The sequence below is a fragment of the Poecilia formosa genome, unplaced genomic scaffold (assembly GCF_000485575.1).
Source record: "Poecilia formosa unplaced genomic scaffold, Poecilia_formosa-5.1.2 Scaffold19, whole genome shotgun sequence".
In the NCBI taxonomy this organism is placed as follows: domain Eukaryota; kingdom Metazoa; phylum Chordata; class Actinopteri; order Cyprinodontiformes; family Poeciliidae; genus Poecilia; species Poecilia formosa.
In genome coordinates this window covers 1,996,930-2,023,001 of record NW_006799958.1, presented here as the reverse complement: position 1 = coordinate 2,023,001, position 26,072 = coordinate 1,996,930, and the positions used below count along the sequence as shown (strand labels likewise).

The 26,072-nt window shown below is 38.7% G+C and overlaps 1 protein-coding gene across 1 annotated transcript in view; it reads left to right on the top strand.

Moving 5' to 3' along the window:
- The first annotated feature begins 737 nt into the window (after nucleotides 1–737).
- Nucleotides 738–26,072, top strand: part of cerkl (CERK like autophagy regulator) — a 39,343-nt gene continuing 14,008 nt past the window's right edge. Inside the window, exons 1-7 of the mRNA XM_016669025.1 lie at nucleotides 738–1,185; nucleotides 3,501–3,610; nucleotides 8,236–8,466; nucleotides 16,947–17,078; nucleotides 17,698–17,761; nucleotides 19,730–19,860; nucleotides 19,937–20,011. Coding sequence (XP_016524511.1) covers nucleotides 806–1,185; nucleotides 3,501–3,610; nucleotides 8,236–8,466; nucleotides 16,947–17,078; nucleotides 17,698–17,761; nucleotides 19,730–19,860; nucleotides 19,937–20,011 — 1,123 coding nt within the window. The 5' untranslated portion in view covers nucleotides 738–805. The remainder of the gene's footprint in view (nucleotides 1,186–3,500; nucleotides 3,611–8,235; nucleotides 8,467–16,946; nucleotides 17,079–17,697; nucleotides 17,762–19,729; nucleotides 19,861–19,936; nucleotides 20,012–26,072) is intronic.

The window sequence follows — 26,072 nt, the reverse complement described above, 5'->3', positions numbered from 1 at the left end:
AAAAGGTAGAGTCTCTGAGAACAGTTCTTCAAAATATAGTCAGTGTTTTCAGCAAAGTTGAGCTGACTGTCCAGGAACAACCCAAGGTATTTAAAATTTGCCACAGTTTCAACAGGTTGGCCAGCGAGACAAACTGGAACCACTTTAAGGTTTTGTTTACATCATTTAATTAGCTCTACATTCTTAAGAGAATGAAAAATTAATAATAAATAATAAAGACTTTGAGGTATTCTGATTTAGTAATGTAATTATATTAGTTGTGTTACCACCCCCACGCCACTAGAGGCAGTACCAACCCTGAAAAGATGCGACTAAGGAGCAGATTTAGAAGTACACCGAAAGCTACAGAATTTGGTAAAAACGGTGAGCTTTGCTGAAGTAATTAAAGACACAAGTTCAAATCCATGCTGATAGTGGAGCTCCTTCAATCAGTGCTCCTCCGCAGCGCTGATTGGTTAAGCAATGTAACTTGATCCTCTACAGCAAGTGATGGCAAAGCGGGGCGCGTCATCACGACTTTACACAAGTGTGTCTTTACCTCCGCGGCAGAGGCTCCTCCGCCGAACCCCTGAGACGGACTCACTGAACCCCTGGGGTTCGATCGAACCCAGGTTAAGAACCACTGCTCTAGAATCTAGATCTATGCAGTTCTGATTCTTGGGTTAAACAAGGGTTAAAGGCAGTTAAATATAATATTATTCATATAAGTGTATGATTTAGATTTGAAATAGTTTTCATTTAACCAAATAATTTCTGTCTGGTAGGAAATGGGACAGGCGTTTCACAAAATATTACAAAAACATGCATGCGCGCCCCTGAGTGTGACCGCGCATGCATGTTGATTACACACCAGTGGATCGGCCGCGTGCCCGATGAAGCCGCTACCTGTCTCCATAGCGACGAGACCCCGGAAATACACACCGTGATCAGCTTACTGCTTGTTTATCGGACAGAAACAAATTTATATCTGTGGTGTTTTCTTTCTGTCTTTTCGTTTTCTTTTGTTTCCTCGAGTGAGCGTGTAAATATGTCGGAGCTTGAGGTTGAAGCGCAAGGGGAGTCGAGAGACAGCAGCAAGAAGAAGAAAAAGAAAAAGAAAGAGAAGCGAAGGGTAAGTGAGGAGGAGGAGGAGGAGGAAGAGGAGCGGAAACAAGAGGAGCAGGTGGAGAAAGAAAAGGAGAAGAGGTGAGTAGTAAATGAAGTTCCTTCACGCGTTCATGTTACAAAGTTAACATTAAATGAAAGAGGAAAGGGAGGATTTATGCAGATAAGCCTTTTAGAGAATTATTTCAAAATAAAAGGCCTCTTTCAACGGAAGTGGTTAATGACTTACTTTTTCACACCATGTTATGAATGTAAAATGGTATAACAGTTGGGATGCTATGTGTAGGATGAGAAGCACATCAACACGGAGTGCACCCTTGGTTGGAAATTATTCTTTTATTTTTTTCCAGGTAGCTTTTTTTTTTTTTTTTTTTTTACTTTGATGGAACAAATAGAATTTAACTAATATATTTACTCTGAAATTTCTCGTTCATTTTACATTGGTAGGTTTCAATCAGAATTTCTTTGTTCTTTGTGCACATCCATCCATCCATCCATCCATCCATCCATCCATCCTTCTGTCCATCCGTTTACTCTTGCAGGGTTGCAGATTTGTGCATATTAAAGGCATAAATCGCTTAAATTGAGACCATTTTTAAAAGTGTGCTTGCTAAACAAAACCGGTTATATTCTGAATAATTTTAAATATTAAGGGTTAAGGGGTTAAAACACTCAACCTGCTAGTTTGTTGACCATAGCTTTAGCTCTTTTATGTTTGCTAATATTCAAACTGTAGGTCTTCCTCTAACACAGGACATTTTCAATCACACAGGTCTTTTGGCAGTTCTTAACTTGTACTAAGTTAACATTTATAATTAATACATCCTGGTAAAAATATGTTCTTCATTCTTACTCCCCTTGAATTTCTCCTTTAGAATGATGAGAGCAAAACTCATGGTCATAAATTAAGTGAGTCCTCCAATATCACAAAAATATAAGTGGAATTAAAAAACATTTTCACAATGATCATTTCATGTAGGCTGTGAGTTACTCCACCACTCTATGACAGTGAGTGGGCAATATTGATTGATTGATTGATTAATTGATGATAATCTTTGTCCGTACTTCACATTCACTTCCAGTATCAGAAAACCCTCTGAGAAATCATTAGGTTGGGGGCTGTTTGCACTGTTCTGTTACCGAACAGCTTGATGAGTGCACAGTGATGAAATAGCTACTAGCTGGTGGTACAAACTAAGATTCCCACTGTTTTATTTATGTTTGCCTCAGGCTGCACTACAAGAACATTGACAAACCTCTGATATTTCTTCAGACACCATTGTTCTTTAACAAAAATGTGTCCAGAAAAACTTCTTCTTAAATATGTTGTGATTCTAACTAGGTTAGACATACTTCTGACATTGTAGCATGAAAAATGGGAGTATAAAGTGTTGCTGCAATCACTGAGCCGCTAGAAAACGTGTTCCTGTGGTCAGGGGCAGCATAAAGACACTTTAGAGGATCTTTTATGGTTCATTAGCTCTTCTCTCCCAGATGCCATCCTGTGGTCACTGGGCTGTAGTCGGTGAGGGCCTTCATTTGGGTTGATGATCTACCTTTGTCTTCCTGAACAACTCATTGTGTCCTCTGGCAGAGTGAGGGTTTTTTTTTTTTTATTCGGTCCACTGCATGACTTTTTTGTCTAAGCCCACTCAGGATATTTTAGAAAATTTAAAATGACTGTACTGCGAACAACCTTGGCATTGATGGAGTGTTGCAAGATGTCTTGTTTGTACAGCTCAACAATCCCTCCTACCTTAATGACAGGAAGCCTTTTTGCTTTTCTCATCAGGGAGTTTTGACTAGAGAAGATGATTACTGGCCACTGAACAAAAAAGATTTAATGTCTTTCTAAAATAGTTTATTATCCCAAAGGTAAATTAAATGCTGTTGTAACTCATATCAACCAACTATCTTCAAAAGAGTCATTGTAGATGGTGATACCTTGGTCTCCAATAGCAGTCAGTCTTGCAACCTATCCGAAAAAGCCTCTGACTGAAGACACTGCTTCTGTAAGACAGCCTCAGTTCTGACTTCTCCTGTCGTATTAAGAAAACTTGATAAAGAGAAAGCTAGTTCTCCTCTTGGACTCACTTCTCAGTCATTGAAGTTGGTTTCTCTAAGACACTCATCTGCATTAAGGTCAGAATTCTGAGATTAAAGCCATTATTGTTTTTTTATTATTATTTCTTCAGTGGCCCTACTTGTCTTCCATATATGGCCGTGAGAAGGCCTGAGAAAAGATAACGAGAAAGCCTCTTTCACCTGTTTCTTCTTTGTTAATTTGATTGGTTTAAGAATTGATCTATCAGTAACTTTAGTGATGGACGTGTGTAAATAACATCTGATTGGTTGAAATAAGCTCAAACTGTGTGTGTGTGTTTGTGATCTGTCAGTGAGAGTGTGTTGATGCGAGGGATCTTCAAAGTGGGGAAAAAGAGCCACGATGTCCTGCTCACACGCACCAGGCTGACATGGACCGCCATCATACCAGAGAGTCCCACAGGTCAGTTACAAATGGGAACAACTCCTATGCTGTTCAAAATGCAACCCCAGCTACATTTTCTAAGAGTGTAGCTGCTGTTGTGTCTGTCTGTTTGACACAACCTGAAACTTACAGACATTTGTATACACCCATTACATATTCACGTCATTCTTCTTACTTAAACTGTTTGTGTTTGTTGTAAATATAAGCTCTTTGGTCTAAGAAGGCGTTGCTTACATGTAGATGCTTCTGTGTGACGTATTTGTAGTACTCACCATGGGATTAATGACAAGTCTGCTGCTTTCAGAATGTTACCACACAAAAAGTGATTAGTGACCAGAAATTGTTATGATGATGGTAATTTCTGTTATGGTGTTTGAAACAATAGTCTATGAAGTCCTCTAGGCACTTTGCCCTGCACTTTGTCTCACATAGGAATATATTATCAAAGTTTCGTGCATATCAATAATATATTTTACAAGTCAAATTAATTCTGACTTCTCCCAACACCAAAACTTGATGTGTATTTGAAAAAATATTTTCTGTAAATATTGAACTGAGAGGGTTACAAAGTTACAAGTGCCCACAGCTTCCAGTTTCCTCACATTTCTGTAATGTTTTTGTACCATTTTGCTCATATTTAGTGCTTTCCTGTTGTGTGGTAGATTTTTACTTGGAAGCCATTCAGACCGAACTGGTTAGTGAAGCAGGATGAAGGTGTAAATTCAATGTGTTTGTGTGTCTGAAGCCAATCTGTTTTGTTGTATTTCATCCAAGCTAATGTCATTAAGCCAGCACTGCGTAAGCGTGTGTGCGTGCAAGTGTGTGTGTGTGTGTGTGTGTGTGTGTGTGTGTGCGTGCATGTGTGTGTGTGTGCATGCGTGCATGTGTGTTGGCAGCACTAGAGAGCAGTTGGTTCGGCCCGTGGGGGGTTATTAGAGTCTCTCAGTGTGAGGAGATTAACGCACACATACACATAGGCAGTCTGTCAGCACGCTGTGTGTGTGTGTGTTTCTGTGTGTTGATGAGATATTTCTATATAAATGGATCATCTGCTCTTGTTTATTTCTAAACATAAATTCATCTAATCTATTTCTGTTAGGAAACTGAAACCGGAGCTGTCAGATACAGAGATTAGTTTTGCATTATTGCAGGTGGATAAGAGAGTTTTAAGCCATGGACAGTTGAGTTGATTTAACATTAAAATCTCATCTGACTTTTATGGTTAATTTCCAGTCCCCTGCAGTAGCCTTGTTAGTATCCGCTGAAGTCAGCTTCAGGTCAATTCACCAAACAAATGGAGAGATGGTTATGAATTGCTGTACTATGGCAGATGCCTTTGTTTTGTTTCCAAAATCTCTGCTATGAAATGATCAAACCTGCAGAAAAATCCAAAGGAAATGTAGATACTTTAAGAAACATTGTTATTGTCAACTCTTAGGTATGGTGTATTTTGATTGGGAAAATATTGGACTTTAGCATTTCCAATTGACTGATAACTAGCAAAATAATTGAGGATAATGATGATGAAAAATCAGAACACAGGAATTTAGTTTTATATCGATTCTTTCTGTGTGGAACACTGCATCAGTCCTTCTATTGACCCTGAAGAAGATGATGCAGATTTATTTAATTACTGGCTTCATAAGAAATAAAAAATCTCTGAGTTGGTATTCAAGAAAAGGTTTTAGTTTCCCAGACTGTTTTGAAACAACTCTTAGGATTTAGATCACATTTTAAAAGAAGCTCTATGTGACACTGGATCAATTGCAGTAAATTTAATGTTATTTTTGCTCTTATCTGAGCAAATTAAACTCAGTATAGCTACAGGTATAGTTATACAACTTTGCAATTTGTTTAGCAGATTTTCTCTCCCTTTAATCGGTTATTATGAGAACAGATTGCATTAGATTTGACTGTTTGAGTGAGAAAATATGTTTTGTGTTTTCTAAAACCTTGCCATGGTTCTAACTTTTCTTTGTGGGGTGCATTGAAACTCAGAATGAAAAACATTATTATTTTTCAGGTTTTTACTGGGTGCATTCTTACGACTATGAAATGTATAGAATCCAAATCATTGTTTGGATTTAAATAGATGTTAGGCTATTGTATTTCCTATTATCACAGAAACATTACTAACAGGTACAAAAGGGCGTTTAAAATTCAGCTACGTATAAAGTAGATGGTATTTTGTAACCAACATTATAATAACACCACAAGTTACAGATATAAGGTGTAGTCCAAAGGAAATATATGATTATCCTCTGAACACATATGTTTGTGAATGTATGCTTGTGGGTTTTTGTGTATGCGCGTGATCACACTATGATCCAAAACTCCCTACAGTTACCACATGGCCCGGTCACCATGAGACTGGACTGCCACTGTGTAGTGTGTGTGTGTGTGTGTGTGTGTGTGTGTGTGTGTGTGTGTATTGGCACAGTGGGTTGTGAGGTCATGATGGGAAACTTTCCTCCATCTGGAACAAACCAGTGCCTGTGTGTTTGCAGCCTCTTCGTCGGCTCCGTCAGCACAGATCAGAGTCATATTTCTCTGCAAAGATTAAAAAAAGAAAACATAGTCTTTCCTGCTGATTAGATTAGATGGTTTGAATGGGCCATTTATATATATTACACTTTTAATAAGTTTTTAAATTTTGGTGACTTTATTAAATGATTTGAGTTTACCCGCTTTCATTCACCTCTTGATTTCAGCCATCAGGTGTTTCCGTCAAATACAGTTTGACAAATTGGTCCAGGTTCATCGAATGAGGTTTGCAGCGAAATCCAGAGAAAAAGTAGAGTGAATAAAACCTAAAGGTAATATTACGTGTTGCAATTTTTGGTATCTCTACCCCTCTATTTTAAGTCCTATGAGCAGTGTTGTGTTTGCTTGCAGAAAATACAACAACAACAATAACAGATCATCTGAGCACATGAACCATGACCTCAACATATGGAGGCCTGGTTCTCGGGGGGAACAACGGTGGATGATTTGGGGTATTTGGTGTTTGATAACAGCAGGAGGGTTGTTCCCACAGAGGAGGTTAATCACCAATAACCATTTAGAACTGTTTCCCGATGAATCGGTCCACATTCAGATCTTAGTCTTTTTTATGCTGTTGCATTGTTTTATGCTCTGTTGTTTCTAATGAACTGGTGTTTAAGTTAATATCATCCGGTTATGATTACTGGCAGAGCTGCAGTCTAGTATTTATTTTTTTTATTTGCATCGACTGCGAAAAGTAAATAAATATTGGCCTTAGCTTAAGAGTTGCTCTCTTCTAAAACTCTTAAAGAAATTGTATGTGTTCCAGTATGAATAGTTTTGACAAGTGAACATAAAGTAGGTCACTCTTCAATCTGGGCTTTAATTCTAAACCAGATCATGTTGGTATAAATCAACAGGTGTAGATATTTTAGATAATTAAAGTGGATTATTATTTGTCACGAGAAGTTGGAATTTTTTGCCCATCTGCTGTGAAAGGTGTCATCACATGTAGCCTAATACAAATATTTTCATGTTGAATTCATAAAAAAGAAAAATTAATTTTTTTAACACACTGAATGATCTCGCCCCAATACTTTTAATGGATATTTCCCAGGGATGTAATGGTAAACATGCAGAATATTTTGTAGCGCAGCTTCAAAAAGTGACACCGAAACAGAACAGAGAGGACTCTCATCAAGGTTGTTCACGCAGCCACAGGAGAGAGAAAAAAAGTTGGCCGAATTTAACTGAATTACTCACCTGTAACATCATCAGGATAAATGTAAACTTCAATGGTACTGAAGGAAACTCTGCTGAAGTCCAAATCCAGCTGCCCACAGCATTAGCCAGTCAATTGAGATGCTTAGACTGGTCGACTGGTGTGCAGACAGATGAGACAACACGCTGGTGCTGTCCTGCCAAGTCCAAACCGTTGTGCTTTTATGGTGCATTCAAATTCATTTCGTACGCTGGGCTTGTCCGAATATCAAAACAACACCGAGTGGTTTAAACCTTTTTTATTCTGAAATGTTATTTAAAAGAATCCTAAAACTTTTTTTTTCAGTTTTATTCTTGTACAATCCATCCACAATCCATCATCGACTATACCAGCTTAAAGAAATCTAACCAATTAAAAAGTATGTATTCTGTGTGTGTTATGAATAAAATGTGAGTGTTATGTAACGCAGTGTGCGACATTAGCTGTGCTGACAGCATCCTGAGAGAATTAGACGGTTTATCTGACGTGGGCCAATCAGATTTCAGATTCCCATCCTGATTAAGCCGGATGATTGGAGGATGTGACTGTGCATTAGGCCAATCAATAGATTAGTGAATAATTCTGCAGACGATATTACATAATTAGCTGCAGTTTGACCGTTCTTGTTTAACCTTCATCCTTCAGCTGAAGGTTAAACTAAAGAGAATGAAAATATTTCCATTAATCTCTTGCAATTTATTTGTAGTCACTAGTCTTTTATAGTTTTTTACTTTATGGTGCAGAATAAACTACTAGACCATTTAAAGAAATGGGTATTAAATGTTCCATTAATGTCAGAGGCGATATTAGTTTTTTCCGGATCTGATGGAGATGTTGTAGATTTTGTCTTAGCGTTTTGAGCTCACGTGTTGCACACTGCCCACATCTCTCGCTGCAGGGGAAGGAAGCGTGCCGCAGGCAGGTGAGGTGCTGCTGCAGGACGTTTTCGCCGTGAAGGTGAAGAGGAGGCGAATGGCGGGCCAGCAGTCGGGCGGAGCCGTGCTCGGCCTCGCTCTCTTCCACAGCAGGAGGAGAGGACAGAGGCTGGAGGAGGACACGCTGCACCTCCACAACGCCTCCGCAGAACACACACACTCCTGGTATAACACTCTGAAAGAACTGCTCACAGGTAAATGTTTTGGTCATTTTCACAAATGAAACCAAACTGTGTGCATCGAAGCGTGGCGTCACTCTGATGGACTTGCTGACAGTCCAGGCTAAGAGTCGGCTTGTTTCTGTTACATAAGATTGAAGCAATGGAAACGTGACTCAGTTCATCTGTGATTGTAAGGTGATTATGCAAATACTGCTGAGTGATGCAGCTCGCAATAAGACAATCACATTAGACAGTGATGTATCAGTAAAGAGACTTTGTTTACGCTTTTTTAGACTTTATTTAAACTTTAAAAGATGCAGAAAACCAATGATGCAGTTCCTTTCTTAAATAGGAAAATAAAAATTGTATTGCCTTAAATGCAATAACATAGCATCCCTTTAGTGTTTGATCATTTATAGGAAAATTGACTAATGTTTGGATTAATTAATTATTAATTGGATAGTAAACATTAGTTAATAGGAGATTTTGTTTTTTTTACAGAATTTGAACCAGGTGAAGGTAAAACTGTCAATGGAGGAGTTCTAGGTAGAACATATTTAGCTTAAATATATTAAATATATTTATCATAAATGCAAAATTTACATTTTTTGCAGAGTTTTGGCTTCAATTACTACTTTTATTATGTAGTTCTTACAGAAAATTATCTTTTTTTTTTTTGCATCCGTACACCCAAGTTAACAATTAATCTCTTATTAAGTTAGGTGACAATTATTTCAATAATTGATTAATTATGATTAACCATTTCATCCCCGTTTGCACCTGTATCTGCACTAACATCAGTAATAAAATACAGTAGGTAACCAACTACTGAGCACAACTTCAGTTTTTGGCCACATTATCCGTGTTTTTTGTTGCAATCGTTTCCATCAAGACTGTTCACGTTCATTTCAGTGAGGTGAGTCAGAGTTACTTCAGACAGGAGAGCTAATCTGATAATCCAGAAGAACAAAGACACACAGATTACACACATACACATTCAGCAGTAGTAACGATCATGCTGTCAGCGCTTGTTGTCTTCTGTTGTCTGCAGAAAAGATTAGTTAAACTGGTCTACTTGAAAGGTTGTAATACATGAGGTAAAACCTTTTTCCTTGGCGGCTGAATGACTGGCACTGAATATCACCTCTCCCTTTCAATTTGTGTCAATGTCTCAGTGCCTTCATGATGAATTGATAGGTTTAAAAAAAAGTAGACGGTACTTGTAATTAATAGCAATCTTGTAAATAATCATTGGCTAGGCTTTTAACTTGTTCAAACCTTTTCTCAGAACAAAAAATTAGATCTGATTTGTTTCATCTTCCTTTAAGTATTTTAGTCTCATTTTCATTCTTTGTTGAACATCATTACAATTTTTGGCATAATTACTATTTTAATTGTCTTTTTTGTTAAATTTCAGACCATAGACGAAATATTTACACCATAGCTTTGGTCACTGAAATCAACACTACTTTGGTCAGATGAGACAAAACAAAACTACATGCAGAAAGATCACTCTGCACATCTCTCCTCTGTAAAACATAGTGTTGGCAGCATCATGATGTGGGGATGCTGTTCTTCAGCAGATCAAGAAATTCTGTATCTAGATGAGCAAAGCTGGTAGAAACTCTAGCTGAACGCTAGAAGCAGATAGATTTGAACTTTAACCTTTTCTCTGCGCCTTACTTTTAACTTGATGTTGTTTCAGTTGAGTAATCAACAAGCTCCGTACCTCATGGGTGTTAAAAGCTGTGGCATAAAGCTTTGGTGTTGTGCACTTTTAATGTAATGTTCCTAAATAGCAGACGTTAGGAGTTGTCTGCTTTGCTTACGCAGAGGAATGTAGAAATTACGCTTTAGATTCGCACCAAAACTTTCTGCATGTGCTCTCATTTACAAGTCTGCATTAGTTTTGGCATGAATGCCGACTGAAAGGACTGTACAGAAAATTTTCCATTACACCCCTACTTAAGGGTGTACCAGCTAATCTATTAGTAAATCAGGCAGCTTCCTCAGCGGCAGCCATCTGCTTGTCAGGAGCTTTTTCAGTGAAGTCCTGGATGCTACTGCACTCTGAGTTTCCCATGCGCTGATTTCCCAGGTGCACTGTAGTGGGCAGTGCCTGGCTGACTGTTAACTCACAATGGAAATGTTGAAGTGCTGTGTGTATGGAACATGCTTTACATTTCAGCTTTTTTTCTGCTTCTGCATCTATGCTGAGCCCAACAGAGACATTACAAGCAATCATTAAATGAGGAGGTCAAAGTTGACACTCGGGCCACCGTCGCTCCCCCACCATGGCATCAGCCTGACACGTTATCGCTGGTCACCTGTCTGACTGCGCGTCTGTCTGTCCATCAAACCAGATTACCCCTGAGGCCCCCGCAGCAAAGTCACAACTTCTTCAAGGCCGCGTTATGGGCCTCATACTTACGCTCATGAATGGCTCGCAGGTCGAGTGTCAGCTCGAGTGGTCACACTGCAGATCAAACTTTGACGGCCTTTGTGACTTTAAACACCGCAGTGTAGGAGTCTATTTCTGCATGTGTGCGTGGATGTGAAAGGTAAACACAGTCAGTCGCTCTGCTGCTCTGCGGACATTAAGCCTATTTTCCAGCCAGAGGTCAGTATGAAAAGCCTATTGTTGCATGGATCTTGGTGCCGCAGAGTGGGCAGTCTCGCCGCCGCAAACACCGTCGCCACTTCTTAACCTCTAGGTCCGAACATTAGGTTGCACAATGGCGAGCAGAGAGCACCTTGTTTCTTGTTTCCAGAGCGTCATTCTGTCCCGTTTGCTGTGTGAGGCAGCTGCAGAATGCTGTGCAGAAACTGAATGGCAGTCAGAGCTACAAAAGGTAAGTATTTATGCAGTATAGAGACTGTTTCAATACATGCAGTCAGACGACGGAATAATTGACTGCACTTGTTAAACAGCTGAACAGACTTACAGTCCAGTGTTACTGGAGAAAGCCCCAGCAGTGATAATGTGTGGAGAAATATATTTTAACACCATGTTAGCTATAAGTTACGCACTATGCAATTTTTTACTGACTTTTAATATTTTAGTGGACAGAATCTATTTGTCTGATATCACTTAAATGCTCTTGACATTTTAATCCAGTATGCAGCTTTTCTCTAAACGTAAAATTGCCATCTTTTATCATTACTGATCTTTAGCTTTGGTTTTATTTGGATTTTCTGCTCCGCCGTGCAACTTTAAGAAAACTAATGTCCAAAACTAAGCAAGGAAGGTCTCACAGCTATCTGTAATTTCTGCTATTTGCGAACATTGCAGTTTAATTTAGCTGCAGTAACAATGGAAGAAGAAAGGTGGATCAAACCAAAATCTCATCAGTTTAAAATCATATAGTTTGCCTTACCCTGAACTAAATTACTCAAAGTGCAGATGTAGCACTAGATATAATTTTATAGTAGTTTTTCTTTTTCTTTTTGTCTGAATGGGGTCGTGAAGTAACAGAAACCCACTTAGAGGGGGGGTTCAGCTTAGTATAATCTATCACTGATCATTTTCTTAAAATGTTTTTATCAGAACTTAAATCCACATTTAGTGTCTTTTCATCTGCCAAGTGTTTAAATTTCCTCTGTTTTCCTATTTTAAATTCATTGCTTCACTATTTAAATTATTTCAGGACATATTTAGAATGGATAAGTCCATGTTGGATTATTTATTTTTTACAGGTTGTGCATTTTAGGGTGATGTTGTAAATTGTGTTCTTTCGCAACTTGAACTACTTCAAGCACCTGGATGTTTGGCGCCTCCTCTGGCAAGTGATGGTGATTAATGGATGTTTTTTTTTTATAAGATTTTCATAAACTCATATAGCTGATCATACAATTGAAATTGGGACATATTATTCTTTCTCAAAAAGTTTGACTTTCTTGAAAGTTCATCCTTTTCATGGTTGGTAGATGAGTCTAAAAATATATCATTTTCTTGTATCATGACCAATTAACCAAATATTTATTTTTCAAGTTTTAATGAACAGCATATATAAGCAACATATATTGATTATTGTATTTTTTGTGTTTTGTCTTTTTTTTTTTTTTTACAAATAAGAAATCAGTCTAAGCATGTCTGTCTATCAAAATTACTTTGTGGCCCTTTACAGCAAGCTCGGTGTTACACATTAACTAGTTTGTTGGTGAAGCCCTGTGTATCCATAGAGACAGGATGAGAGCAGACTGTTTACTTCCTCCCTCCCCTACTTATTTTACTTTGCTCTCTCTTTATTGGTTTGTCAGGAAAAAATCTTTGTTTTACTGTAACTTGAAAGGAGAGAAGAGAAATCTGAATGTGAACCTTTGATAACGCCGGCAAACCAGAGTGGAAAATATTAAAGAGATGTCTAAATGTATTTTTATCCAGAGTGTGACCCACTGACACACACGTACACTAAGTAGAAGACGCATTTGCTTATGGAGTGTTTAGCATATGGACAGGAGGAGGTGGGGACTGAAACCTAAAACCTCTGTGATCAGTTGTGAACCTGCTATTTCTCCCGATCATCCCTGAACGTTCACGTCAGGATACCAGAATTAGGATTAATTTCTTCATTCACAATGTTTCGATTACAGCTCAAGCAAATACTTGTGAAACTGTTTCCATCCAGCCATGTAGGACGTTTACATTGTGTTGGTCGACGCATCAAAATGTATGATGATAAGTATGATAACATTTCCAAAGATTGATGATGCAATAATCAAAGTAATTTTGGACATTTCAAAAATTGTAGCTTTGAGGTTGTGATTATATTCATGACGTTTTAAAACACAACCACACATTCAAATGCATTTGTAGTTACAATTTTATGTAAACGGCCAACACAAAGTGACACACGACCGTGAAAGGGAAAGCCATTGGCTCTCTTTACAATAAAAAAAACCTGAAATGCGTGATGTGCATTTGAATTCTACCTACTTTAATCTGCACTACTGAATAAAATGCAGTCCATCTAGTAAAACTCTATGTTGCAGAAAGCTAGCACTGGAAATACATTTCCTACCATGCCAGAAAACGTTTTCTTTTTTCAGGAGAAAAAAATAAAGCTCGTCAGAGTTGATGGGAGCATCTAAGGCTCTAAATATATTTCAAACCTGGTAAAAAAAAAATATATCTATATATATATATATATATATATATATATATATATATATATTTTGAGGTAGCTAAAGACTTCAGATTGGGGCAGAGGCTGCCCGTCTGCAGACCAGTGACCCTAAGCACAGCAGAGCTTCAGCTGAGGGGTTTAGATCAAAGTATAGTCGTATGCTAAAAGTCCAAACCAAAATCCTCAGGTTTTAACTTAGTGTGGCTGAATGCAAATGCATAACACAGTTTTGAACATTTTTTTTGGTATAAAAACCAGAAGCCCATCTATTTTTTTCCTTCCTACGTCACGGTTCTGTTTCAGGCTTTATAGTCAATCACATGAATGACAGAAAATGAAGTTTAAGTTCTTGGCTTTAATGAAAAAGTTGAAACGTTCAAAAGTTATGAATTGTAACAGGCTAAATACATACTGAACTATATACCGAACATCAAAATATTCATTGTATACTAAACATTTTAGTGCTCATAAAGCACCAAAATGTTACTGAAACTCTGTAAGTAATAAAGTTAAGGTTTATTAATTTAATCCTAGTAAAGCTTAACCAAGGTGTGTTTTGAGTTCATGCCTTTATTTGTGACCTCAGGTGGAGCCTCTGTTTTTGTCAACACCGTTCAGCAGTTGAGCTTCAAGTCCTGTGTTGGAAATTCAACACTGATCCATGACAACACAGAGATTGTTTACCATGGCAACGGTTTGGAAAACCAAAGCAACATGCTACTGACCGAGACCGAGAGACGTCTTCTGAGAAACGCATCAGAACTGAACAGAATCCACTCCTGATACTCTCTGTGACTGAGTTGGTGGCAGCTCGCATGAAAGCAAGGAGAGAGAATTACAGTTCTTTACAGCCCCCTGAGGATGGGACTCTAAGTAAAGATGGAAACCTAAATTATGATTTGTGCAGAGGAGAGGTTTTGTAGTTCCTGATTTTGTTTTAATAAAAATAGCTCATTAGCTCATCCAGTATTACTGTTTTCGTCGTTCCGTTGGCTAGCGGAACAACGGCAGCAGCAGCAGCAGTGGATGGTACAGATTCGGCATCAGTTACGAGCCTTTATCCGAGATTTACTAATGCAGTTTCTCTTTATGTAGAAAGTCGGGTGACATTGTCTTGTATGGAATGACGACCTCACAGAGATATTTTGAATATCTCTGTTATTCAAAATAACTCCTGAATAATGGAGACTTAACAGCTATCCTTCATCAATTCCTTTTACTCATAAACCATAATGAAAAAAAAATCTCAACAAAAATAAATTGCAGGGTGAAATACACACTGAAACCTGTCAGTCTTTTCCTCAGTTTAAATATTTCCAATAAGATCATGAATTGACACCAGATTTCAGCAACAATCCAATTAATCTACACATAGAAATTAATCAAGAAGAATTTGTCTGCAAAATTAAATTATGGGTCAAAAATTTGAATGTCATGAAGATTTTCAGGAATACCTTTAAACATTTGTTTTTCTTTTTTTCTATGAAAATAGGTAATTCACTCAAAAATGGTCTTTTTGAAAACAAGCTGCATAAGACTCCACTGTTGAAGAAAAAGCATTGTTTAAAGCTGGCTGCAGAACATCTGGACGATTCAGTGAAATGCTGTCAAATCAGAAAACCCCGACGTTGAACTCTTTTGAATTAATTTCATACACCTTGTTTCGAGGAACTCTGTATATCACCCCAAAAACATAACACCAAAGAATGGCATACGTTAGTTAACTGAAGAAAGAATGAATGGATGAACTCACCAAGACATTCTTGATAACAATTGGAAGATAAAACAAGTTGAAATTTCCCAGCCATAGTCAGGTCATTAATGACCTGACTATTCTCCAGCTGGAAAGCTGTGGAAATAAGCAACAATCAGAGTGCATACAGAGGACCCACAAGACCTTCGAGTTTCAAAGACAATTTGTTTTTAATAAATGGGTCATAATCACTTCTGAGTAATTCATGTGACTTGTCTCCTGCAAGAGATGGCTGGAAGTTGTCATTACCAGAAAAGGCTTTTCCACAATTTCATCAATTTCTGCAAATATATTATATATATTTTGTACCAGTAGCTTCATTTGCAGACGAATTTGCTTCGATATTCTTTGGCCGTGTGGATAATTTTGGCTTGTTGCTGACATCTGGTGTGAATTTTATCTCGTCCCCATTAAAAGAAAAACCCATGACACATCTAATACTTACTTTACCTCCAAATAATATGGTGGCTGACCCGTATAAATAGAGATACAATAACAAAAATGTAATAAATATTGGACAGGATGCTTAAAGACAGCGGGTGTGGCTTCTTGCACTGCTGGGGGTCCGATGTGATGAAGGTGTCAGGTGGCTCCTCATAAGATCTCCGGAGAACCTGGACAGAACCATGGAGTGATGGTAGGAGGTGCACTTTGTGTGTGCAAGTGGGGTCATTAACAGGGCGAGGTCACGGCCTGGTGGGAGCAGATTATAGTCATGAGCTGGATAATGGAGCTGGTGTGTGTGTATTGATCTAAGTTAGTCTATGGGGATTCATAATGCGGTCTCTAAATCTGCCTAATGATGAGCAGTGTGGGGGGAGCCTCGGCGAATGTGTGTATTTTGGAGACAATCCTGTAAAACCACACACACATACATGCACACACAGTCTTCAGACTTGTTCATATTCCAGAAATGGGAGCTGTAGTCTAAGCTGTAAGAGTTTCTACGTGATTAACTCGTCATTGAGGAGTCGACTCTGGTTCTTTCTGGGTTGTTAGGACTAAATTCATTATTTATAACCAATAGCCATGCAGTGTGCTCCCTTTTTACCAATGTTTTGCTTTATATCTGCGCTCGATTCACAAAGCAGATTGCACTGAATACGTGGAGACTAAATCTATTTAAGCACACCCGTCAAGCCCAGCAAATTGGAACAACGTTTTTTAATCTCTAGTTAATGTTCTATATTACTAAAGAGATGGGAATGATAAACTCCTTCAACTGATTCATTCGGAGATAATAAGCATTGAGTCATGTTAAAATAACCATATAGCTTTTGATTAGAGAAATGATTTTGAAAAATATGAAGCACGTTTCAACAATTGAGTATAAATTGATGACATCCCTCACCTGTTTCTTTTCTGTGGGTTTTTTTTTTGTAAACTAATAGAGCAACTTTTTAACCTGCTTTTAACACAATCTGCATAAAGAAAACATCTTTGGTCCTTGACAATTTGAAGCTATTGACCCTGATTGCAACTTACATAAATGTACGTAAATGTGAGCGGACGCTGTTAACTCTGCAGTATCGGTTTTGCTTGCTGTAAACCAGATCCTGCAGGGTTTGCTCAAACGCGTCGCGGGTGGCAGTGATGGAGGGGCTCACTGCGGGTGTATCCATGTGTGTGTGCAGGGTTCAGCACCCGGCCCAGGTATGTGAAGGTGTTTATCAACCCGAGCAGCCACAAGAAGGAGGCCGTTCACATCTACAGAGACCATGTGGCTCCTCTTTTTAAGATGGCCGACGTCCGCACTGACATCACAGGTTGGCTCGTCCCGCTGCTTATCTCTTTCTGCTACGCTTACGGCCATTCAAGTTTAGCAGTTTATTTTATTGTGATAAGAATCAGTTCAATTGCTACAGAAATTTGTTCTGTATTGGCATAAAAAAATAACAACAACAACAAAAATATGATATGAAATCTCTGTGTGTGCGCTTAAGTGTCCAGGTCCAAAGGTCAGAGCTAATGGCAGTTTCTGGTCGCTAGGTAACCTGATCCTGGAGGCGGAGCTAAGTCCATCTGTTAAGACAGAGGGACACAACTTCCTCTCATCTCCTTTCCCTATTTTTTTTTCCCTATTCTCATTTTCTTTTCCTCTATCATCTTCTCTACGATTCCCCTTCTCCTGCTTGCATCTCCCTCTCCTCTTTTCTCACAGCTACTCCTCAACTCTCTCTTTCCCTTCTCTCAGCAGATGGCACGATATCCGTTGTCCCACTTTTTCTTTTGGCAGCTATCAAGCACACACAACCATGTACATCTGACCACACACATGCATGAACACTTTATCTTTGTCCATCTCAGTGACTCTCCATCTGCTCACCTCTCCTTTTTCTCCCTCTGTCTGTCCCTACGTGTCTTTCTTTCTGTCCGTCTCTGCAGTAACTGATAGGAAGGGTCATGCTCTCTCAGTGATGAAGGAATGCAAACTGGATGAATACGATGGGTCAGTTGTTTCTCTTTTATTTCTCATATCTCTTGATTTTTATGAAATAAAATACATGTTTTGGAATTGAAGTTTTCTTTTTCATTCGAAATCTTGTTTGTTCATCCATAGTTTTGTGTGAAGGACTATGCAAAACATTTTGGTAGCTAAACCATTTTTTTATGCCATATATATTTATTGGTACCATTTAGATGAAAAGAACGTCATTTAACCCAGCTCTGGGTCAAATATGGATCGACCCTCGTTCATTTTGACAGTAGATTTCATTTCCATCCTCAAAATTAGGTTACAGTGGATTATGTCTAACATTAAAACTGAGAAAGAGTGATTTAAAAACTCACAACTCACCTCCAATGTAGGTGAGTTGAAACTGATTACAAAACAAGGGGTTTTGTAATCTCCTTGTTAAAGTTTGAATGTTGTGCACATTTAGTTCTGTACTAGCTACAATTAAGCCCAACATTTTTCAAACTCCTGGCAATTATTCTTATTTAATAAAGATGTTTATTTTTTTATAGGAACTGACCCATACATTTAAAAAATAAGCCATAACACAGTGTAAAAAGTGTGTCAACTAAAAGATAAAAAAAATAATTGTTTTTGTCCCCATTTCACTAAAAATTGCATCGTATTAATTATCCTTCTCATTAATTAGAAATCTTTCGACATCCCTTCTTATAACTGCTGAGCAGCTTTTTGCGTGTTTCTCTGGTGACGATCGTTGAGGTTGAAAGTCTTTCTTGCCGTTTCCCAGTTCATATGGGGGGCACTCTGACCGGGCCACTCCAAAACGTGTTTATTTAAAACTCCTGGGTTATTTTAAGACATAATAACCCAGGAGTTATTCCGTGTGGAATTGACCAAGTGATTACAGGTGACTTTACAATTCACACGATAAAGTTTGATGTAGTTTTTTTCTCCTTGTAAAAACTATCTGACGTGTCAAATCAGTCGAAGATGCAGCTTTGATGGAGCTGTTGGACATGTATGAGTTTGTGACGCACTGAAGTGAGACGTGTAATCAAACAGAGGTTTACTGTGGGAGGCTGACACTAAAACACACTGACCCAGACTGATTTCTCTCTCACACACGCATACGCACACGCACGCACGCACGCACGCACGCACGCACACACACACACACACACACACACACAGGTTACATAAATCACATTGACCTGCCCCAGAGTGAGCTTTAAGAACTGCTTCACACTGTTTCAAAACCTTGTGTTCTTGAAGAATATAAAACTTTTATGAAGCTCTTGTCGCTCTACCTGTGGTTGGGTGTATAAGAGTGTGTGTGTGTGTGTCTGGGTGTGTGTGTAAGCAGCTTTTGTGCTCAGCACTCATAAAGCTTAATGTGCTTAGAGAAGATTAGCTCAGCGTTGCTAAGCTAGCTGCCGCGTTTGTGCGTGTGTGTGTGTGTGTGTGTGAGGCTGCACTGGTGAGGATTTGGTTGAAACCTACATTTGCCAATTAGGCTGACTGTCACCGTGGCGACCAGAGTTTCAGGTAATCCCATCCCCAGGAAGAGGGGGAAGGAGGCGGAGCCAGTTTATCTCCTATTTACTGCAAACACAGTCATGAAGATGGAGCGTCTCACTGCATAGTGCTAACACCACACTGCTAAAGTTAACTCTTCTCCAGCTTCACTCAGCTTTTATATTAAATTTGTCATCTTATATTTGTAGAAGACAAATATAAACCAAGGGACCTTGATCACAATATTGAATCATTCATTCTTGTACAAAATACAAGAATTAAAAAAGTTGACTGAACTATTAACTGAATTAATAAAACTATATTTAAAACCTTTTCTATTAGAGAGTCGCAACTTTTCAAGATTTTTATTGGAGTTTAAGGAAGTTTTAAAGGTTTACAAAATGCCTTCACCTTCACAATAAGAGCGTAGAGTTGTTTCTTGCATCCATCTGTCCTGATGGAGACGTGTCTTCACCTGTCCTCCAGCGTGGTGTGTGTCGGTGGGGACGGATCGGTGGCGGAGCTGTGCCACGCTTTGGTTCTCCGAGCTCAGCTAGATGCAGATTCTCCAGAAAACCCAGTGAGAGCAGCTCTGCCACTGGGGATCATTCCTGCCGGTAAGACCTTTTCATGCAGCAGAAACGCAGCCGGGCCTGCGGGAAGCTTCACGAGTTTTCATTTTTGCCTCAACAGGTTCTACAGATGTGGTTTCCTGTTCAGTCCATGGAGTCAGAGATCCAGTCACAGCAGCTCTCCACGTTGTTCTAGGTACGGCCCCTTTGTTTCTAACTCAGACCAGGTCAGACTTTATAGGTGGATTGTTTTTTTTTTCTCCAGCTCCTGCACACAGTTTGATGTGTGTTTTAATAGAAAAGATCCCATAAAAATGTATCCGAAAGGGTGAATGTTGTTTACAAATCACCAACAAACATCAGTGCAATATATTTCCCAATGAATATTGACGTGACTTCATTTATCTTTATTGTCAGAAAGCACGCTTGCTTTCTCTCCATTCTGCATCACCAGTTTGAACATCTGTGTTAAATACACTCTGTCTACTTTACGTCTATATCCTCAGGTCGTTCGGATTGATTTCCGCCCGCAGTAAATCTGTTGTTAAATTCAATTTGTTCAAACGTCAAGGTGAAAACCAATCAGGAGCTCTTATCGTTTCTGAGCTTCAATGCGATTGGCTGTCGTTCCATTTGAGTGGCGAAGGGACCAGAGTTTAAAAAAAACAACAAACATGCAGACAGATGGTGGTACTGGACTCTGGAGGGAGGAAAACGACAGATGTCCGACTGTCGGATCGGTTTCACTAAATCACAGGTTTTCCCTGCTGCTTGTGGTCCCCCCCTCCCCCACTGACCTCTCCTCACCTCTCTCCATTTCCTCTCAGGTAAACCTGTCGGCCAATCGGTTTGAAGCAAGGCGTGTTGTTGTTTTTGTTTGACAGCTTCTGGTGAGATGGTTCATCATGCATAATTAATACTGGTAGCTGGTGTGTGTGTGTGTGTGTGTGTGTGTTCGCGTGTGTGTGTGTGTCTGTGTGTGTGTGTGTGACAGAGAAAAAGAGAGAGAGAAACTGGGAGTATTAAGTGACACTAATAGGAGTAAAATCTGAACAACAAAGAGCAGTCAAAGTAAAGCAAGATGATTTTCCCATAAAGATGAACTGAATCAGGCTTTTATTTCCATAAATCTGATCTGAATTTACTCATAATTTGCTGATAAANTGAATGCCGACTGAAAGGACTGTACAGAAAATTTTCCATTACACCCCTACTTAAGGGTGTACCAGCTAATCTATTAGTAAATCAGGCAGCTTCCTCAGCGGCAGCCATCTGCTTGTCAGGAGCTTTTTCAGTGAAGTCCTGGATGCTACTGCACTCTGAGTTTCCCATGCGCTGATTTCCCAGGTGCACTGTAGTGGGCAGTGCCTGGCTGACTGTTAACTCACAATGGAAATGTTGAAGTGCTGTGTGTATGGAACATGCTTTACATTTCAGCTTTTTTTCTGCTTCTGCATCTATGCTGAGCCCAACAGAGACATTACAAGCAATCATTAAATGAGGAGGTCAAAGTTGACACTCGGGCCACCGTCGCTCCCCCACCATGGCATCAGCCTGACACGTTATCGCTGGTCACCTGTCTGACTGCGCGTCTGTCTGTCCATCAAACCAGATTACCCCTGAGGCCCCCGCAGCAAAGTCACAACTTCTTCAAGGCCGCGTTATGGGCCTCATACTTACGCTCATGAATGGCTCGCAGGTCGAGTGTCAGCTCGAGTGGTCACACTGCAGATCAAACTTTGACGGCCTTTGTGACTTTAAACACCGCAGTGTAGGAGTCTATTTCTGCATGTGTGCGTGGATGTGAAAGGTAAACACAGTCAGTCGCTCTGCTGCTCTGCGGACATTAAGCCTATTTTCCAGCCAGAGGTCAGTATGAAAAGCCTATTGTTGCATGGATCTTGGTGCCGCAGAGTGGGCAGTCTCGCCGCCGCAAACACCGTCGCCGCTTCTTAACCTCTAGGTCCGAACATTAGGTTGCACAATGGCGAGCAGAGAGCACCTTGTTTCTTGTTTCCAGAGCGTCATTCTGTCCCGTTTGCTGTGTGAGGCAGCTGCAGAATGCTGTGCAGAAACTGAATGGCAGTCAGAGCTACAAAAGGTAAGTATTTATGCAGTATAGAGACTGTTTCAATACATGCAGTCAGACGACGGAATAATTGACTGCACTTGTTAAACAGCTGAACAGACTTACAGTCCAGTGTTACTGGAGAAAGCCCCAGCAGTGATAATGTGTGGAGAAATATATTTTAACACCATGTTAGCTATAAGTTACGCACTATGCAATTTTTTACTGACTTTTAATATTTTAGTGGACAGAATCTATTTGTCTGATATCACTTAAATGCTCTTGACATTTTAATCCAGTATGCAGCTTTTCTCTAAACGTAAAATTGCCATCTTTTATCATTACTGATCTTTAGCTTTGGTTTTATTTGGATTTTCTGCTCTGCCGTGCAACTTTAAGAAAACTAATGTCCAAAACTAAGCAAGGAAGGTCTCACAGCTATCTGTAATTTCTGCTATTTGCGAACATTGCAGTTTAATTTAGCTGCAGTAACAATGGAAGAAGAAAGGTGGATCAAACCAAAATTTCATCAGTTTAAAATCATATAGTTTGCCTTACCCTGAACTAAATTACTCAAAGTGCAGATGTAGCACTAGATTTAATTTTATAGTAGTTTTTCTTTTTCTTTTTGTCTGAATGGGGTCGTGAAGTAACAGAAACCCACTTAGAGGGGGGGTTCAGCTATCACTGATCATTTCCTTAAAATGTTTTTTATCAGAACTTAAATCCACATTTAGTGTCTTTTCATCTGCCAAGTGTTTAAATTTCCTCTGTTTTCCTATTTTAAATTCATTGCTTCACTATTTAAATTATTTCAGGACATATTTAGAATGGATAAGTCCATGTTGGATTATTTATTTTTTACAGGTTGTGCATTTTAGGGTGATGTAAATTGTGTTCTTTCACAACTTGAACTACTTCAAGCACCTGGATGTTTGGCGCCTCCTCTGGCAAGTGATGGTGATTAATGGATGTTTTTTTTTTATAAGATTTTCATAAACTCATATAGCTGATCATACAATTGAAATTGGGACATATTATTCTTTCTCAAAAAGTTTGACTTTCTTGAAAGTTCATCCTTTTCATGGTTGGTAGATGAGTCATTTTCTTGTATCATGACCAATTAACCAAATATTTATTTTTCAAGTTTTAATGAACAGCATATATAAGCAACATATATTGATTATTGTATTTTTTGTGTTTTGTCTTTTTTTTTTTTTTTACAAATAAGAAATCAGTCTAAGCATGTCTGTCTATCAAAATTACTTTGTGGCCCTTTACAGCAAGCTCGGTGTTACACATTAACTAGTTTGTTGGTGAAGCCCTGTGTATCCATAGAGACAGGATGAGAGCAGACTGTTTACTTCCTCCCTCCCCTACTTATTTTACTTTGCTCTCTCTTTATTGGTTTGTCAGGAAAAAATCTTTGTTTTACTGTAACTTGAAAGGAGAGAAGAGAAATCTGAATGTGAACCTTTGATAACGCCGGCAAACCAGAGTGGAAAATATTAAAGAGATGTCTAAATGTATTTTTATCCAGAGTGTGACCCACTGACACACACGTACACTAAGTAGAAGACGCATTTGCTTATGGAGTGTTTAGCATATGGACAGGAGGAGGTGGGGACTGAAACCTAAAACCTCTGTGATCAGTTGTGAACCTGCTATTTCTCCCGATCATCCCTGAACGTTCACGTCAGGATACCAGAATTAGGATTAATTTCTTCATTCACAATGTTTCGATTACAGCTCAAGCAAATACTTGTGAAACTGTTTCCATCCAGCCATGTAGGACGTTTACATTGTGTTGGTCGACGCATCAAAATGTATGATGATAAGTATGATAACATTTCCAAAGATTGATGATGCAATAATCAAAGTAATTTTGGACATTTCAAAAATTGTAGCTTTGAGGTTGTGATTATATTCATGACGTTTTAAAACACAACCACACATTCAAATGCATTTGTAGTTACAATTTTATGTAAACGGCCAACACAAAGTGACACACGACCGTGAAAGGGAAAGCCATTGGCTCTCTTTACAATAAAAAAAACCTGAAATGCGTGATGTGCATTTGAATTCTACCTACTTTAATCTGCACTACTGAATAAAATGCAGTCCATCTAGTAAAACTCTATGTTGCAGAAAGCTAGCACTGGAAATACATTTCCTACCATGCCAGAAAACGTTTTCTTTTTTCAGGAGAAAAAAATAAAGCTCGTCAGAGTTGATGGGAGCATCTAAGGCTCTAAATATATTTCAAACCTGGTAAAAAAAAAATATATCTATATATATATATATATATATATATATATATATATATATATTTTGAGGTAGCTAAAGACTTCAGATTGGGGCAGAGGCTGCCCGTCTGCAGACCAGTGACCCTAAGCACAGCAGAGCTTCAGCTGAGGGGTTTAGATCAAAGTATAGTCGTATGCTAAAAGTCCAAACCAAAATCCTCAGGTTTTAACTTAGTGTGGCTGAATGCAAATGCATAACACAGTTTTGAACATTTTTTTTGGTATAAAAACCAGAAGCCCATCTATTTTTTTCCTTCCTACGTCACGGTTCTGTTTCAGGCTTTATAGTCAATCACATGAATGACAGAAAATGAAGTTTAAGTTCTTGGCTTTAATGAAAAAGTTGAAACGTTCAAAAGTTATGAATTGTAACAGGCTAAATACATACTGAACTATATACCGAACATCAAAATATTCATTGTATACTAAACATTTTAGTGCTCATAAAGCACCAAAATGTTACTGAAACTCTGTAAGTAATAAAGTTAAGGTTTATTAATTTAATCCTAGTAAAGCTTAACCAAGGTGTGTTTTGAGTTCATGCCTTTATTTGTGACCTCAGGTGGAGCCTCTGTTTTTGTCAACACCGTTCAGCAGTTGAGCTTCAAGTCCTGTGTTGGAAATTCAACACTGATCCATGACAACACAGAGATTGTTTACCATGGCAACGGTTTGGAAAACCAAAGCAACATGCTACTGACCGAGACCGAGAGACGTCTTCTGAGAAACACATCAGAACTGAACAGAATCGACTCCTGATACTCTCTGTGATTGAGTTGGTGGCAGCTCTCATGGAAGCAAGGGGAGAGAATTACAGTTCTTTACAGCCCCCTGAGGATGGGACTCTAAGTAAAGATGGAAACCTAAATTATGATTTGTGCAGAGGAGAGGTTTTGTAGTTCCTGATTTTGTTTTAATAAAAATAGCTCATTAGCTCATCCAGTATTACTGTTTTCGTCGTTCCGTTGGCTAGCGGAACAACGGCAGCAGCAGCAGCAGTGGATGGTACAGATTCGGCATCAGTTACGAGCCTTTATCCGAGATTTACTAATGCAGTTTCTCTTTATGTAGAAAGTCGGGTGACATTGTCTTGTATGGAATGACGACCTCACAGAGATATTTTGAATATCTCTGTTATTCAAAATAACTCCTGAATAATGGAGACTTAACAGCTATCCTTCATCAATTCCTTTTACTCATAAACCATAATGAAAAAAAAATCTCAACAAAAATAAATTGCAGGGTGAAATACACACTGAAACCTGTCAGTCTTTTCCTCAGTTTAAATATTTCCAATAAGATCATGAATTGACACCAGATTTCAGCAACAATCCAATTAATCTACACATAGAAATTAATCAAGAAGAATTTGTCTGCAAAATTAAATTATGGGTCAAAAATTTGAATGTCATGAAGATTTTCAGGAATACCTTTAAACATTTGTTTTTCTTTTTTTCTATGAAAATAGGTAATTCACTCAAAAATGGTCTTTTTGAAAACAAGCTGCATAAGACTCCACTGTTGAAGAAAAAGCATTGTTTAAAGCTGGCTGCAGAACATCTGGACGATTCAGTGAAATGCTGTCAAATCAGAAAACCCCGACGTTGAACTCTTTTGAATTAATTTCATACACCTTGTTTCGAGGAACTCTGTATATCACCCCAAAAACATAACACCAAAGAATGGCATACGTTAGTTAACTGAAGAAAGAATGAATGGATGAACTCACCAAGACATTCTTGATAACAATTGGAAGATAAAACAAGTTGAAATTTCCCAGCCATAGTCAGGTCATTAATGACCTGACTATTCTCCAGCTGGAAAGCTGTGGAAATAAGCAACAATCAGAGTGCATACAGAGGACCCACAAGACCTTCGAGTTT